This window comes from Myxocyprinus asiaticus, chromosome 20 (assembly GCF_019703515.2).
Source record: "Myxocyprinus asiaticus isolate MX2 ecotype Aquarium Trade chromosome 20, UBuf_Myxa_2, whole genome shotgun sequence".
Taxonomy (NCBI): Eukaryota; Metazoa; Chordata; class Actinopteri; order Cypriniformes; family Catostomidae; genus Myxocyprinus; species Myxocyprinus asiaticus.
The window spans coordinates 41503043-41520887 of NC_059363.1; the positions used below are offsets into that span (position 1 = coordinate 41503043).

The window sequence follows — 17845 nt, forward strand, 5'->3', positions numbered from 1 at the left end:
TCTCTACTACGGCAATGGTAAAATGCACTGTCATTTGTTTAATTTTATGGAAACCCATTAGAGAGATAATTGCTTTCAGAGTCCCTTGCCCTCCTAGAAATATTTTTCATTGTGTTGGAGCATGTCTATTTGCCCCCTATTTTCCCCCAGTTTGAAATAGCTCAAATTAGGACAGTTTGCATTTTCTAGGATGCAATCTGCTCTGATACTACAAAGCTGATGGTTTCTTATACTTATATGAAAACACATTGCCTCAACTCACCCTGCCCTGCCAAGCTCAAACAAACTGCACTATTGTGATATTTCAGGTTGACAACAAACTACTTCCTCTCCTGGCTAACATCACTAGCAATGAAATATCCTGGAACACTTGCAAATGTAAAGTACCTTTAGTGAAGTCTCTTCTTCAGTGTTTTGAGCAGTAGGGTTGGCCTATCTTTTGTTCTGCAATTTAGTGCAAAATCCTTGACAGTAATTCATAGAAATGAACCAAAAGTGACAAATATGACTTTTACTGACTTTATCCAAAGAATGCATTGAACCACTTTGACCTTGATTAACATACATCAAGCAATGATTTTGCATCTCATTTAAAATTAATTATACATAGAATTTGAATCCATTGTCTTTCTCATGCAATGAAGTAAACTATTTACTGATCACCTCAGTTTGTAGAAACAGAAGAGTCTACTTTTGTTTGGAAACACACAACGGAGACAGAAGTGTGTTTCGAAGTGGGGGGGGGGGGTTATATACATAGAAATATGATTTCTGAAGTATGTCAGAGTGGTCCACTGGTTTCATAAAAACCTGAATTCCAATAAAAGTGTCTTTATGATATAGATACTGTATATAAATATCCTAATATATGTAACTGTGTTCATGCATGTATATACACTTTTGTCACGCATTTGTATATACCTATTCATTACTATTCAAAATCTTGGTTTACATAAATTTTCTTTCCATTTCCATCTTTATTGTTCCTATAAATAATCTAAAGCCATTGTTCATATAATTTTGTAAACTGTTGCAAGAGTGTCACATTTATTTCCACAAACTGTAATACTGATGTCAGGCTTCCTGTGCCAATTAGTGCTGTCCAGGTTGCTAGGTCACCATGGTCAATTGAAAGACACATCAATAGAACTTGAAAAGGTTTCTCTGCGATCAGACGTTCTGACATATTAAGTAGAATAATGGCTGGGGAAAATACAGACAAGGCCCCCAGGCTGGATTCAAATTCAATTAGTAGGTAAGAATGGCGCTCCAAGAAATCTATGGCAGGACTGAGAGAAGCAATACTAAAATCTCACTGAGTATCTATGTTGTGTTTTCCTGACATTTAATAGATAGTGAAAAGCATATTTTTTTGGCTTTCAATAAGCTTTTGATTACTATGTTATACAAAACAGGGTATGCAGCAGTTGCACCTCTTCACAAAAATAAAAGCAAAACTTTGACAATTTTGATTGTAACAATAAAATATATATTTTTTTACATTTGAGTTTGCACTGTAAATTGTTTTTTTTTTTCACTTTTTCTCTTTTTCTCTTTTTCTTTTCTCCCCCACCCCCCAATCAGATTTGACTAGGAAGTACATTAAAATCTAAGCATTTAGGAAAAATTGTACAGTACTGTAGTTAGGAGGTGTCATTTGTATTGTTCTTATTGTTTTTATTACAATTAGTTGTAGTTATTATTTGTTCAAAGTCAAACTAACTGGAGTAGCTGGAACATTATTAAAATAATCTGTACATTTACACAACTTCAGGTGAACACTAAATGTAGTTTTTGTATTAGTAATATGGAAACAATGTACAAGTGCTCTGTCTGATGTTATAGGGACTGCTTCAGTGTTCAGAGCTTGAAGAGTCCTTACTGCATGACACAGAAGACTGCCAGAGATGAGGCTGGACCATTATAACAGTCTTTCATTTTGAAATCCTGCCTTTGCCTCTAACACCATATTATTTGGATGCAATTTACAGACACATTGAATCTTCCAAAATCCAAGTAAAATAGTATCATAATCAGATTAATACAGACTTTAAAAGTTTTTATGTGCCGAAAATTTTAGCATATATATATATATATATATTTATTTATTTATTTATTTTCCTCTATCAGGAACAATTTCAATGGATGCTATTTATTTACTTCCCAGTGGCTGAAAAACAAGCCAGGCCAGATATAAATTAATCATTCACAATATTTTTAGTTGCCAAAGTGGTGAGGTTTTGAAAGATCACTCTTGTATATAGGCCCTGCTGATTTGTTGGCAGTTGCCAAAACTTTTCTTAATTGTTGAAAATATACAGCTATTCAACTCCCTCTTGAACCATTTAGACAATAAGTAAAGCAACATTCACATTCCAGTCAATTTTAAATTGTCTAGTTTGAGTTAATGTGAATATGGGTCAGATCTCCTGCCAATTCTCTTGTTTCCTTTCTATTACTTTTTAATTATGGCATTACTTAATATTGTAACTCCATTTAAATTATAATGAATAGTAATTTTAAACGAAAGAAGTTGTTTTTGAGTCGAGTTTCAAGACTTATCACTGCATATTTCTATAGCTTTAATAACTTCCATAGCCTTAAAAAAAAAAAAAAAAAAAAAAAAACTAAGTTCCAGTCGGTTATTTTTTCTTTTTTTAATTTAATTTTGCGACATTTTTTCTTAGTGTGATATGCCCGAAACGTTGTCCGATAATTCTGAGACTTGTAGGATCATTTCATGTAGTAACCTATAGGTAATGGTACGCATGTTGCATTGCTGCATGTTAGTCAGTACTTGAAAATCTTTTTTTTTAAATAGAGCCTATCGCTCAAAATATTTTATTTGCAATACAGGATTGAATAAATAATTATAAATAATGATTAACAAAATTCAGCCTATGCATTAACTTTTCGCTGTCCCTCTTAAGTATTTATGGGCTACATAGTATTCAGTCGTTTTAAATGCAAGTATGATAATCAAAGGACAACACACAAAATAATTTTTCACAAAATAAAAACGTGGCTTTAAATTTGCTTTTTAACTCTTGCTCTGTTATTACGAAGTACAGACTCAAATCCGACAAAAACACGCATAATGTTGAATTCTAAACATATATGCAGATTTTTATGTTTTGAGTAGTGTGCATGAGATGTATACATGTATCTTTGGAGATTAGAAAATGTGCACTCAAATTTCAGACATGTTAAATAAATTGAATCAATTCATAAAAAAATGAATCTTTTCTGCGTAAAATAAAAGTTATTGTCGGGTAGTATTCTGAGTCTGTTCGTATAACATTGTTATTAATATTGTTATATAATAATAATAATAATAATAATAATAATAATAATAATAATAATAATAATAGCTATCACATCAGTGCCTTTACTTTCAGATCAAACTAGAATTAGGAGAGGTGCTTAAATCTGTATTAAATTTAAGTAAATTATGAATGAAATCAACTAAACTAAAGAAGCTGTAAAGAACAAAATTTGGACTGCAGACATTAAATTAATTGTACGTTTGACGGAATCTGTTCAAAGGTACATATTTTACATATTTGTAATCCTCTCAGTCATTGGACAATGCGAAGTTTCCTCCTATCGACCTTGGTTCACATTAAAGTAGTTCTGAAATAGAAATATCAAAAACGCTCTTCAAAGAGATTACTGTACACAAATGCATTGCCCAGAAATGGCGTGCATTTTAATTGATTTATTGTTAACGTTCAGTTGGTTTGAAACATAAACAGCAGCCATCGTCTTTGTGTCTGTTTTAACTTACCAAATAATAAAAAGAATAGAATAAATGACCAACAAAAAGACTTAAACATTTATATTACAGGTGAACAGAAACTTAAGTGTTAGCCAAATATACAGTCCCTACTTTGCATTTCTCTAAATGAATTCATTAGTTTACAACTGACGTTTCATAGTATGTTCAGGCATTGATTTTTGTTTGGGGAACTTTTTCAGTTCTTGCTAGAAGTTCATACCTTCTACTAGAAGAACAAAGGGAAGTCCAAAACATAAAGCATGAGGCTAGAACTGAATATTATATTGTCCATAATGAGCAGAAGGGTCATTGTAGAAAACTGTGCGCACGAAAACTGTTTAGAAATAAAAGTGGCACATTTCCACAAAAACTTGTTCCTTTGATCCGATCACCCGCTTTAAATCGTCACAAGGATGCATGATATGTGAAGCAGCACTGTCTGCTTTTGGCCTCACGCGCATTTCTCAACTCAGAGCATACTAAAGTTTGTGTAAAAAACAACAACAACAAAAAAACAAAAACAAAAAAAACTAAAAGAAAGAAAGAACGAAAGAAAGAAAGAAAGAAAGAAAGAAAGAAAGAAAGAAAAAAGAAAGAAAGAAAGAAAGAAAGAAAGAAAGAAAGAAAGAAAGAAAGAAAGAAAGAAAGAAAGAAAAGTGGTTTGTCTTACCACGTTCTGCCATAAAGCAAATTTGAAGTGACCATGTTATTTGTGTAATCTACAGTAGTGTCCATCTGGCCCATGTTGTTCATTTGCGAGTGAAGTGACGGGGGACTGGGTGACATTTCCTCCAGGTCTTGGGCCTGGACCAGTGTGTTGACTTGCTGGTTTTGGTGTTGGTTCATAGAATTACTCGAGGTAGGAAGCACGACACCGGAACCGTTTTGCTGCTGCTGGTTCGGCGTGGGTGTGTTGGAGCCGTTTTGACAAGGCTTGCCGTCCTTCACTAAGACAGGGACAGCCACTCTCCTCGGTGACTGCTGCTGTTGACACAGGTTGCCCTCCTGTTGAAGCTGTTGCGCTACTTTGTCCTTGGCCTGTCGTTTCATCTTGTAGCGGTGATTCTGAAACCAGATCTTGACCTGCGTCGGGGTTAGATGTATCATGCTAGCCAGGTGTTCCCTCTCTGGCGCTGAAAGGTATTTCTGTTGCTTAAATCTCCTTTCCAGCTCGTAGACTTGTGCTTGAGAGAAGAGCACCCGTCGTTTCCTCCTTGGAGCGGCATGCAGAGGTGGGATGGATTTGGTGGCGTCGGCCATGCCTGTCAGCGTGCCCATTCCTGTCATGTTCATACCTGTGGAAGGTCCCATGAATCTAGAAACTTCAAAATATGCATACAGATGTACGGCCATTCAATTAATAGCAGTGTTAGGCTATGTTCATAATAGGTTAGGTGTTTTAAATAATTCAAAGTCTTTTAAATGCAGCATTTACGCGTGCACCAATGAGCAGATATAAACATTAGAACATTATAAGTAATTAATATGAGCAGAAATCTAAACGATGGCAGAATCAGCAGTAACAATAGCAGCAAATAGGTACTTTTAATTGATGAGTAAAACTAACATCAACTCGCCGGAAACTCGAGAAACAAATTACGCCTTTTGAATGTAGCATAACACACTGAGGGATAAATCGGAATAATGCATCATAACTTACTTGTGGAGTATCTAGGGTCAGGATTGGCGCCGTACCATCCCGTTGCTGCTGCACTGTTTCTCATAGTCTCTTGGTAAGAGGGTAGGTCTCCCATGTTGGCAATGCTTCCATTGCAGTAGCCCCCCATTGCACTATGCGAGAACTGGGAAACGGAATGTGGCATATGGTAGGTGGTCGCCACAGTGGCGTTGTGGCCCATAGAGTGTTGCTGCATGCCAGTCTGGGACACCTGAGGTTGCCGATACGCTCCCAGTGGAGATATGAGGTTTCCAGTGCTCTCCATGCCACTAAACTTCTTGTAAGTCTCCTCAATTGGGCTCAAAATATCTGTCACTGAAAAAGGTGTAGTGTGCTTTGGGCTCAGCGACATGGTTCAGAAAGCAGCGAAATATTTGGTGGTGGAGCTCAGTGTTGTTGTATCAGCTCTGTTCTCGTGGACATCGACGTAAGAGAGTGCTTGTAGTATGCCTGAGATCCGATTGATCGCCTTGGAGGAGGAGAGCCCTGGCCACCCTTATCTCAGGTTTATTGTAGCCAGTCGCCAGATTTACGACAAACATGAGGGGCGGAGCGACTCTCTGGACCAGCAAACCATAGTCAATGACATTTCAGTGAGATAATTGAGAAAATGTTTTTGTTAGTTTCATTTTGTTAGTTTTTTTTTTTTTGTCATACAGCACACACGTCTATCAGCGTCCCAAAAAAAAAAAAAAAAAAAAAAGCTTAGTTATACTGCTCGAGCGAATATTATTTGTCCTTCCAAAGACTACTTTTCTTTTCTTTTCTTTTTTCTTTCTTTTTTTGTGTTTGACTCTGCGTCAGTAAGTGAATTCCATACTTTTTCCAATTTTGAGAGCACTCTGGGAGTCATAAGCGCCAGTACACACTATCAGAGACAAAATGAAAACCTTCTCCAGTCTATTACCTAATTTATATGTCTTAAGCATCATTTTGCGCCACCGGTGAGGGGCTCTTCCAAATTAGCTCATAGTAAAATAAATAAATAAATAAATAATAAAAAAATAATCCACATAAAAATGACTAGCATTTTTGCGTTTGTGTGTGTGTGTGTTTTTTTTAGAACATAGTTCTTGCGTTTGCATCACCTATTCAATACTGGGACCTTGGAGAAAAGTGAGCGAGTGAATGTTTTATTCTATATTATAATTGAAAATATTAATTTGTTATGCATTAGAATTTTTTTTTTTTTTTTTTTTTTTTTTTTTTTTCAGATGAACTTAAAAAATCGATTAATATAATAGTGTGTCCGGTAAAACTGAATGAATGAATGAATAAATAAATAAATAATCTTATTTTTCTTTTTACTTTCGACACCAGGCCATTATCCAGAATAAGTTTATTAAAAGTGCTTAACTGAACTGAAAAGAGCAAACAAAGATATCCTGTTTCAGATTTCTATTCGACTTGCTGGGCCGTAACCTCACGAATATAAGCAGGCCTGTGAAATTACAAATTAGAGTAAACGTGTTTTTCGAGATTACATTTAAAATCCCAGACTGTACAAGATAAATTGAACAAATGTTTTAAAATATTAATTCTTAATGAAAAATATTTGTTCTGCATTCTTAAAAAGCAAACAGTGTTTAACCTAATTTTGGAACATATCTTTACATAAAGTTAAAATAGGGCGATTTTAAGTAATACACTATGTAACAAAGACATTGCAAGTTTGTATGCCTATATGGCGCTTTTAGGTAACTTTTAGGTTACAAATATTTCCATGCTTTTATCCATCACGTTGAACACACCTCTCTTTAATATGACCACGTGGATGTTGGTCTCAGACATTTCGATGTAAAATACAAGTTCCATCTACAGTAGGCTGCCTCATGTAAGGTGACATTTAGTTAAACAGCCTAGGCTTTACTAACTCTACATTGTTCTACACTTCGGGAACTTATATCTCAAAGAAAATAGAAACGTCCAGCATTTTCATCTGTATAATAAATGTTCAGCAAATACATTTTTTTTAAACATATTTCATTGTCGATATGTTTAACTTGGGTTCATTTGAGTCCCGCCACGCCAGTTCGACGGATCACGTATATTTTGGTTTGTGACACCGGGACAGAAACTCGTCTAAGGTTTTGTGCGCCTGATCCATTAGGTAAATGAGGACCACTCAACCTTGTGGAATATTAAGGTTGAGAGCATGACCGAGGGCCAAGCAATCGCCTCACTCTGCTGCTGGAGAAACCACTGGATGGGTGACCGCTTAGCATTTCAAGTATACCAATTCACAAAAAAAAAAAAAAAAAAAAAGAATTCCTTTGTAAGTCATACTTCAATGGACGGATCAAATGCAGTCTCCTCAAAGACGTTACTGGGATATACTACTGGACACATTATCGCAGGTATTGAAACAGGTTGCCGTGTGAAATTAGCTGCATCGCTTCGCAGTGAATATAGCGTGTGTATCGTATTTATGTTATTTTTTTTTATTTTTTTTTATGTTTAAATTTTCACGTAGGTTTGGGAATATGCGGATTTTCTCTTTAAATATGCTTCATTAAACCTGCGTGTGTGTGTAAGAGTGTCCACGTGCTAATGGGTGGGTAAAAAGGGTCCAAGAAAAAAATAAACATATTACAGAGTTAACTGAATGTGGCTGATGAATGAGTTACACACATTAATAATGCTTGAAATGAAATCTGAATACGATTGCAAATGCAATGCTTTTGACATGGAATTGAAGTTAAATTCAAACCTATGTAGAGAGTCAAACGTTAGAAATTAAATACAAATATAGCCTATCAGTGCTGAATAAGCTTTTATTCAGTTCTATTTAGGGATTACGCATCTCTAAGCAAGTCTGTGTGCCCGTGTCCTGAAAATATATGCTACATGCTGTTATGTTTTAACAGGTCAATTGTAAAATATAGTAGAGAATACTCAGGAGTTATCTGTGCTGTTTTGTGTCTGTTTAATTCCGTTGTCAGCATACAGTATAATCAATCACTTATGGCCCCTCTCTTTTTTATGCATGACAAGAGCTATAGGCTTATAAACCTGGCTGGCCATCAAATAAATTATAGCGTCGAATGGCTGTGAAATGTATGCTTTCATCTGCGGGTCTCATTTATATTTCATTGACACCGTGCAATACCTTGTAGCTAAACATTTCTTAAAAAACCACCCTCAATTAAAGCAGAGCGTATATTTGAGCCTTAAAGTGAATGTGCAAACACATGTGTCCACCTGGATTGCTGGATGGATCAAGGGTCAGTGAAGGCATAGAGAGCCTGAAGTAAGAGCAGAGATCCTGACCCATCATCCCACTGATCCAACTTCGTAACAAAGTGTTCTCAATAAGTTAATGTTAGTGTTCTTTGCAGTAGGCACAAGGGCTCGGTGTTGTAAAACTTGGACGTATGCAATTTATCAGCTTCACGACCATTTATCCAGAACTTTATATATATATATATATATATATATATATGTGTGTGTGTGTGTGTGTGTGTGTGTGTGTGTGTGTGTGTTGATGTGTTTTATATATATATATATATATATATATATATATATATTTATATACACATCAACATCAACATCTATGACGAATGTATGAACACATTTTTACGAAGTGAGCAAACCATGGCCTAGCTGTTGCTTTACAGTGAGAATAGGCCTATGTCAAAACAGTATTTGAGGTCAACAAGGCAGGTCAGTGTTTCAAAACCATTGTTTATTAAGACATCTACAGACATGAAGACGGGATTTCCCTACTGTATGTGTTTCATTACAATACTATCATTGCACAAGTCATTGAGATTTTTTTTGCCGGAGGTAGATGTACAGTATCAAAATAAGGATCATGCATCTAACCCGCGGCCTCTTTTATTTTAAAGGACAGTTATGTAAAACAAGTTCAGCGCATCAATCGTTTATTTTGTATTACATTTGTTACAGCTTAACCACCAAGACTTGAGCTCATCGAATTTGTATACAAGCTCTCGTATTTGCTGTTTAACCTAAGAAAATAGTTTAGACTCATGTCATGTGTGTGCTTACAAATACTGTCACTGTCGCTTATTACAGAAGAATCAAAAAATTATAATCAAGTGAATAAAGAGTTGTTTTATACAGCGCATAGCCTTAATAAAAACTATTAGTAGGCTGCATGGCGTGTTACCTGTTTACATCTATTTAACACTAACCTATACTGAACAGATTTACATCAACAGTATGGTAATGATTTTAATATCATGGTTTGTGATATGAATGCATAATTGTCCTACGTTCTTTACGTCATAAGTTAGTTACTCAGTTGACCTCCTCTTACATTAATCTGAATATATTTTTTGTTTTGTTTCAGATATTATATTATAATTTCCTAAACGTTTATAATTTTAGAAGCATCTGTGTCCATCCAAGGAAGTTGCTTTTTGTGCAGAGTAGTTATATTAAAATAACATAACTACTACATAGCATTAATATATATATATATATATATATATATATATATATATATATATATATATATATATATATAGTAGGTTTCAAAATGTTTATTTATTTAATTCGTTGAAAGACACTTTTTATGAGCCTATAATAGAAATGGGATCTGACATCCCACCCCAGTCCTCAAACACAGCACATATCTTTATAATCCTTATATCAGAGTTGTCTCTTTGTTTTGTCAAATTAAAAACATGCCATTTTCAGTTATTCTGATTTTTAGCTTTCATTTCAAAATGATCTCAAAATAACAATCAACCGTTAAATGGATGGATGGATGGATGGATGGATGGATGATGAAACAGAAAGAGAGAGAGACAGACAGACAGACAGACCATTTTGTCATATAAGCAGGCATGTGCTCTTCCCAGCTTACCAGTTGCAGTAAAAAGCAGCTTTTAAGTACTGCATTCCCACCGTTAAGAAGGTTAAAGGTCCTCCCAAGAGGAGCAAGTATCTGGCAGGCCTCTCCAAAATCGTATTCTTCCGCGCAAGTTTTCATTCAAATGCAATTAATGGAACTCGATAGACGAAATGATGCTAATAGGTTGCAGAACACTGGGCGGTGTGGAGACAATAACATCTCCAAAATGATAGTGCAGATGTATTAGTTTACATTTTGTTTACACTTTAATATTTTAAAACAATACTATAACACCGAGTTGATAATCGAATAGCCTATGTTTACAAATTTAAGATGGAAGTCAGGGCTCGATAGTGTGCTTTTCTTCACTAAGACCATGTTTATTTCTTATTCATGGTATGAGAGAAGGAAACCAATGAAAAAGAGTCTTCTCCCTTCGTGACTAAATCAGCCGTTTGGGATTCGTTCAATATTGCTGCGAAAATAGGTAACGATTTTCTATATAAGTTCGATAATTAAGGTGATTTTATACTTTTGAAAGGAACTGACTGTTTTCGCTTTATTTTATACAATTAAGATATATCTGTCTGTGTACGAAATGTTAGCCTACTAATTTAGTTGCTAATCATTTACATTCAGTAAGTGTTTTGCTTACGTATGTTGTTTTAAAGGATTTAGATTTCTGAAAATATTTGTGGTGCTATGACCCATTTAAAGGATATAGGCTACCAAGGAGCGGTAAATTAATATATTACATTTTTATTTTTTTAATGAAACATTTTGACAACATATATGTCATATGCATATAAAATAAGACCGCCTAAATAGGAGGGTACATTTCAAGTAATTCTGATAATTATAATTTACTTACTGGTTTCCCCTGCAGACTTTGATTAAATAAAAACCATGATGATTGTGAATTTTTGGAGACCTAATTAACACCTACATCTGTTGTGTTTTAAGACTGTATAATGGCAATGAAGAACTTAATAAAATAATCACTGAGGACCTTGAACAAGCTACATTTTTCTATAAGCAAATACATGAAAAGCTTTGTAAAAAAAAAGTCAAGAAATATAATAATAAATAACATTTCTCAACGATACTATGCTATACACTGATGCACTATGTTGAAAAGTTTGAAAATGTGTGCATAATCTGTGCATATTTTTTTAAGAAATATTCTAAGTTTATTGTATAAAGGTTTTGAAACATCTTTAAATACAATATCATATGTACAGATATGAATTCACTATCCATGAATAGTGTTATAATGTTTTGTTTGTTGTGTAAGATAAGCCTCAGAAACCCCAAATAGTTAAAGTTTTTACATTAAACTTTATCCTTTATCATAGATTCAGCTTAAAATCTAAAATGAAGACATGTGTAAGAGGCTCACAACACAACTGTTCTTCTTGATCCTTCAGCCATTTTCCAAAAGCCTCTTTTATAGATGTTTCAGTTAATACATTTTTTTTTTCCTGACATAGTGATTATAGTTTATGGGCTTTGACTATAAAAAAAAAAATGCTGAATGGAATGCTGTAAAAATAACATAAATTGGAAAGTGCAAACAGAAATCATTGATCACTTGTAACTCCCTTTTGGTATTCATGGCACATTTGATTGATGTGTACAACTGAAAAGTTACAATAGGCCTTTTTATTTATTATTATCATATATATCAGTTGAAATACTATTTAAAAATGACAAAACACGTTTTGTGTGATTTGAATTCTAAGCATTTAATTGTGTTTATACATTGCATTAGTATATTGTGTTGTATCTACAAGACACATAAGGTCATAAAACTAAAACAAGTAATATAACACTTAATTCGGCAGTAGTGGTACAATACATTTTTTAAGGAAGCAAGGCTCTATCAAAAAATCCAATCCCCATAACTACCCCCATCAACAAGACAAGAGTACTGTGAAAGCAACCAGACTTTCTAACATACTACTACTAACTACTTGCTTCAAAAATCCAAGATGTACTTCCCTAAGGTTAGATTTGCAGATAAAACATACTTGATATTATACAGAAGCTGATGTTTGCCTTTTTTATTGAATAGGTGCCTTGCATGGTATGGCACATATGCTATATTTGAGGCAGTTCAGACCTGAACTAGAATTTCTCTCTTTTAAGCAGAAGTACTATGATCACTTTAAAGCTTTGGACCAACTTCTCTCCAGTACAAGCAATGAAGGTTTTTTAATTCCTATTCAGTATCTGTCAAAGTGACTGAAGATCAGTGACAAAGATCATAAAGTACTATTATTTCTCAGAAGTTGTATGTCACTGCTTATTCTGCAGTGTGCAAATGGCTTAGAGAGACCACTGAATGCAGTCAAAACCCAACTATTTGCATTAATAAGTTCTTATTACGTATGCTCGCTTGTTCTGAGAGGAGGAAAACAGATAACATATATTTCTAACTTTGGCAGAGCAGGGATGATTTTATTATACTTGTGTAATGGAATCATCAATATCATGTAAAAGGTGTTTAGATGCTTTACAATTGAGCTTCCTTCTACCAGTGTCCTTACATGTCCATAATCCAACAATGCAACTACACCAACTGTGACAACTTTGCCCAATAGTGGGGCATACTGTCACACAATATTTGGTAAGCTGTAACAATGGAACCTAGCATAAGTTTTATGTTAACATTGGGAGGGATACGTTCTCTCGTCACCCCACCATCACAACCACAAATCAAAATTTATACCTCTCTTATTATTAATGAAAAAAGAAAAATGTAAAAGGTAGCATACCAAAATATCAAAACATTGTTTTGGCCACAAATATGTATATTTGATATTTTAATGATATTTCAAACATGTAATTTTTTTGTACCATTTATTTTTATTTGCAACTGTTACAGTGCAATCAACATTAACATCTCAAGATAACCAAACTAATAATTTAAAAAATATAATTCTCATATTTTCTCTGCTTGTGCTTGCAACTTTTACAGATATTTTATTCTCACAAGATCACTATCCTTCAACAAGTGGTTTGTTAACATCAAATGTGATGAAGGATGAAGGATGATGGTTTGACTTCAGATAAAATATTTTTTACTTTTAGGCAAGGCAGGCCCAGATGGAATCTGCATGGGCAGAACTCCACAGAAAACTCTGCAGTTTTTAGACATCTGTCATTCATTAAAGTCCTTGCATGCTTGTTTAATATATATTTTGGCTAAATGTTACCAAATAGAACAAAGCACTCTCAGTTCCATTTAATATATTTGACTATGTTTAAATCCCTTCCGCAAAATTTCCTAGATTTTCTCTTAAAATAAGTGCAGAAAATGTGAAAAAATATCTGCAGGTTCCATCTAGGCCTGCTTATAAGGTAGTCTGGGGCTAGTTGATACATAGGGTTATTGTCACAAGGCCATATCAGTAAGGACAAATTCTTGCTTTCTCTAGCAGAACGGTTTCTAAATTCTATCCTCTAAGTTTATTCCAGTATGACAAACAAAATGTGTGTAAAAGGTCTTGGGTAAACAACAAACACACGCAATTAAACCACACTGGCATACGCAAAGGCAAGGATCAACTATATTTCATTATTAAGGTAGATTCCCTTTCAAGTCAGTCTGATGATGGTGCTCATCTCTCTGTTGTGCGTCCGACGATAAGTGTATTATTTGTACTTCGGTGTCTTGCATTGTGTATTTCTTTTAAACTAAATAAAGTAAAAGAGTCGTTTGCCATCTTTTTCAAGATGGTGTTTCTCAGTTGTTTCCCTCCGTGTGAGCAATTTATCCCTCTGTCTGATGGGAACGGGAACAGTTTTATCTGCCTAGGCCATGCCCACACTGAAGGGGCGCTCGTTGAGACTGATTGTGTTCATTGTCAGCGCATGAAATTCAATTCGCTACGTTCTCGGCTCGCTTTCTTTCAGAAATTCGATGCCAGTCCCCTCTCCTTCAGATATCTGTCCTCTGCGACTCCAGAGTAGAGGTCTGCATTCCCGCGGAACTCCCGCAGGACCTGCGGCACCCGATCAGATTTCTTGCACCGCGGGATTAAATCTCCGAGTTGAAGGCTGTAGCGGACGGTATGTCCATGAGTTGTGTGCGGGAGCCTGAAAAATCAGATGTGGATATCTATTTTAATGTTATTTATTTATTAATCAAACACTATAACAGTAATTATTATTTTATTTTACAATTAATTTAATTGTGATAACAATAAACAATCATTCAAAGCCCCTTACACACCTAAAAAGTTATAGGTATGTGTGTAAAAAAAAAAAAAAAAAAGATATTATCAAGACAAAAAGAAAAAATCTCGCAAACTACCATAGCTTGCATAACACGATCAAAAATGAATTTTATTTTATTATATTTCTTTTTAATTTATAAAAAAAACTTTTTTTTATGTATGCCTGATGAAGACTGTGTGACCTAAACGTCGCAAATAAATTTTTGATCGTGTTTTGCAAGCTATGGTGGTGTGAGGGATTTTTTTTTTTTTTTTTTTTTGTCTTGATAACAATAAACAGAAAATCCAACATAAGAATGTGCACACAACACGTGCATCAATTTATCCAATATTTAGAACAGGCTATAGTAAACGGAGCTTTACAAGAATGGCAGAGCAAAGTGTGGACACACTTTGGAAAATGGTCAATTTAAGTGTTAGGAAACCAAGGCAAGTCAGATGGGCATCATGTCACGGGTTATCTGATAAGCAATAACATAAAAATAAAACGTTATTTGTGTACACTTGTTGTCTGTTCTTTTGCCCTATGTGGAAAACAATGCAGGTTTGTGGGAACGGGAGTGGTTGGGAAGAAAAGCACTGTGGGCAGAGAGCGGGTGAACATGGAATAAAATTCAGCAGGAGCATTCAGGTGCGGGATAAATACTTGCGGGAGCGGAATGGAAAAACCTGTCCTGTGCAGACTCCAGAGGGACCGCACATGGAAGGGACACAAGGACTGGATATAATGTGTGGAGAGTTTAGAAATTTGTAACCAGCTCAGGCCTTGCATCTCTCCTCTTCTCCATCCCAAGTGGCTTCACCTGTTCTTTTTACCCTTGATGTTCTGCACCCCTCTATTGGTGCGAATGATGCAATCATGTTTGGCAGAGAACAAGTCCAGGGGATGTTACATCGCTGAAGGACTCTGATGGCGATACCTGGTCACATTTGGCTGAGGCACCTATTGGCATTTCCCCCTGCGGGTGGAAAATCAGGTCAGAAATCTGAAGTTTAATTAATGCAGGTACTCATGTGGGCGGATTGAGAAACCTAAGATCGATTGGCTCATGCCTGATGTGCCAGACTGTTCTCGACTCAATGAAAATTTTTTACAGAGTATGCGCGACTCTGGTGCATGAATAGTTGGTTTAAACATGCCGCTCTCCCTGCTTAGTGAGAGTTCATGTTTCCAGTGTGGCAGACCTCACAACACTTTATCGCACCACACAGAGAGGCTACTTAGAGCTTCACCTGGTTGAAGAGGCTGTGGTAGCCCACTTGTGCCCCTCCTTTTCTGGAATGGCATGGAAATATACTGTAAGCTGGTGCTTCCGTTTAAGCCTTGTCGGCTTACATCCTCATTGGCCGGAAAGGCTTCGGCGGACCAAGCTGGTTCGGGCCTGCACACCATGCCGGTCCTGCAGGCCTACCAAGCAGACCTTTTGAAAGACATGGACAAATGCAGCTCAGAACCAGAGTCCTTTTGAAAGAGCTGCATCATGCCACAGATCTGCCACTCTGGGCTTCCAATATCACTGCCCAGACTATTTGCATGTCTATAGGTCTGTTGAGTGCCCTCTTTGGATGAATTTGTCAGTGATACATAACATGGAAAAGGCTTTTTTTCTCAAATTTTGGTTGTCGAAGTAGGGACTCTTTGATGGTGCCATGAGTGCTGTAACCGAGAGGTTCCAGTCAGCCAAAAAGCAGTCGGTCGCCTACAAGCACATCTTGCTGAGGCTAGATGGTGTTTTAGATCAGCTGCTTCACTCTGGGTCTTCTTCAGGGCAGTGTCCCATAAAGCAGAGTGCTCCTTAGCCTCTAGTTCTTATACAGAAGGTGGAGACTGAGACGACGGTGAAACTACAATGATAATGGCCAAGGAAGAAAATGGTGCTGTCTGGGCCTTGTCTTGGTGGAAAACCTCTCTCTGGGTGAGCAAAGCATCACTAATGAACTGCAGACCCTGAAACGGGGACTAAAGCAAATGGAATATTTTCATCCAGCCCTCAAGAAGACCTGGAAAACAGTGCTGTGTCCAAAACAATTCTCTCGTTCTCCCCAATGTTGTATGCTGGGAACAAGATCAAGGTTTCAGTCCTGTGACTGCTTGTACTCTCACTGGCAGCATGCCAGTTGATTGCCACGACCCAACACGAGTAACAGACCTGGTTGCGGCTGTCCTTCACTGTCACAGTGCAGGATGCACTGACTTAACACCTTGAGGTACAGTTTCTCCTTCACAAGGATGCGATAGAGAGTGTGCCTGCCATGTGTCGCACTGAAAGGCTTCTACAGCCATTTTTTTCTGGAAAGACAGAGGGCTACGGCACATACTGGACTTGAGGCGCTTGAACCAGACATTCCGAAAGTCTCCATTCAAGATGGTTAATCAGAGATTTATTTACCTTTATTTCATGGTAAATGGATTTACGGATTCACCTGTTAGACTGGTTTGTGACAGTGGACCTGAAATATGCATATTTACATGTACAAATATCCCTTCATCACAGGCCATTTTTGAGATTCGCCTATGAGGGGGCAGTGTATAAGTTCAAGGTCCTCGCCTTCGGCTTGTCCCTGGCTCCTTGAACATTTACCAAATGTGTCGATGTGGTGCTCGCTCCGCTGAGGCAGAGCGGGGTTCGTGTATTCACTACCTTGACAATTGGCTGCTATTAGCGCAATCTGAGGAGTTGTCATGCAAGCACTGGGATCTGTTGAATTCGCATCTGGAGCTTTTGAGCCTCAGAGTCAATTGTGCAAAGAGTGTCTTTGTGCCAGTAAGCAGTTTGGAAAAAATCTGGCATCCCCTGCCAGAGCTGTGGAGACTTCATGTCTGGCCCTTGACCAGTGCTCGTCAGACGCTAAGGGGTTGTTGCAGTCAGTGCTAGACACCATACTACAAGCTAGAGCTCCCTCATTGAGGGGGCTCTACGCTTTGAAATGGTGCCTTATCATTCTCATGGTGAGAACTTATCATTCCCATCGCATTGCCCTGTACAGGCGGTTTTTGAGCAAGCATTTGGATGCAGGACTCTCCACCCACACTCAAAGACTATGTCGCTACCATAGTGGCTGGACATAAACCCTCAGGTGATTTGTCATTAGGCAAATACCCTTTCAGTAGTTTGCAAGTTAATGCAATCCTGTGTTAAGGCTAGTGTAAACGTGTGGCTCGCTGTCCGTGGCGATGGGCTCGAGGCTCAAGACTTGACCCGAACTTGCTCCTCCCGAACCTTGTTAATGAAACTTCATTTCAGTAGTTCTCAAGTTAATGTAATCCTGTGTTAAGGATAGTGTAAACATGTGTGGCTTGATGTCCGGGGTGAAGGCCTCCAGGC

At 36.7% G+C, this 17845-nt stretch overlaps 1 protein-coding gene across 1 annotated transcript; it reads right to left on the minus strand.

Annotated features, from left to right (window-relative positions):
* Positions 1–4444: 4444 nt before the first annotated feature.
* Positions 4445–5808, minus strand: LOC127410984 (homeobox protein Nkx-2.4-like). Its single transcript, XM_051646290.1, has 2 exons — positions 5439–5808; positions 4445–5073 (listed from the first exon to the last, which is right to left on the minus strand). The coding sequence occupies exons 1-2, from the start codon at positions 5806–5808 to the stop codon at positions 4445–4447; spliced, it is 999 nt and encodes a 332-aa protein (XP_051502250.1).
* Positions 5809–17845: the final 12037 nt, after the last annotated feature.

What these genes read in the sequence shown, in the direction of transcription:
- LOC127410984 (XM_051646290.1), bottom strand. Translation starts at nt 5,808, where the DNA reads ATGTCGCTGAGCCCAAAGCACACTACACCTTTTTCAGTGACAGATATT. An exon ending in TGACCCTAGATACTCCACAA is followed by an intron (nt 5,074 to 5,438) that starts GTAAGTTATGAT and finishes GACCTTCCACAG; the next exon opens with GTATGAACATGACAGGAATG.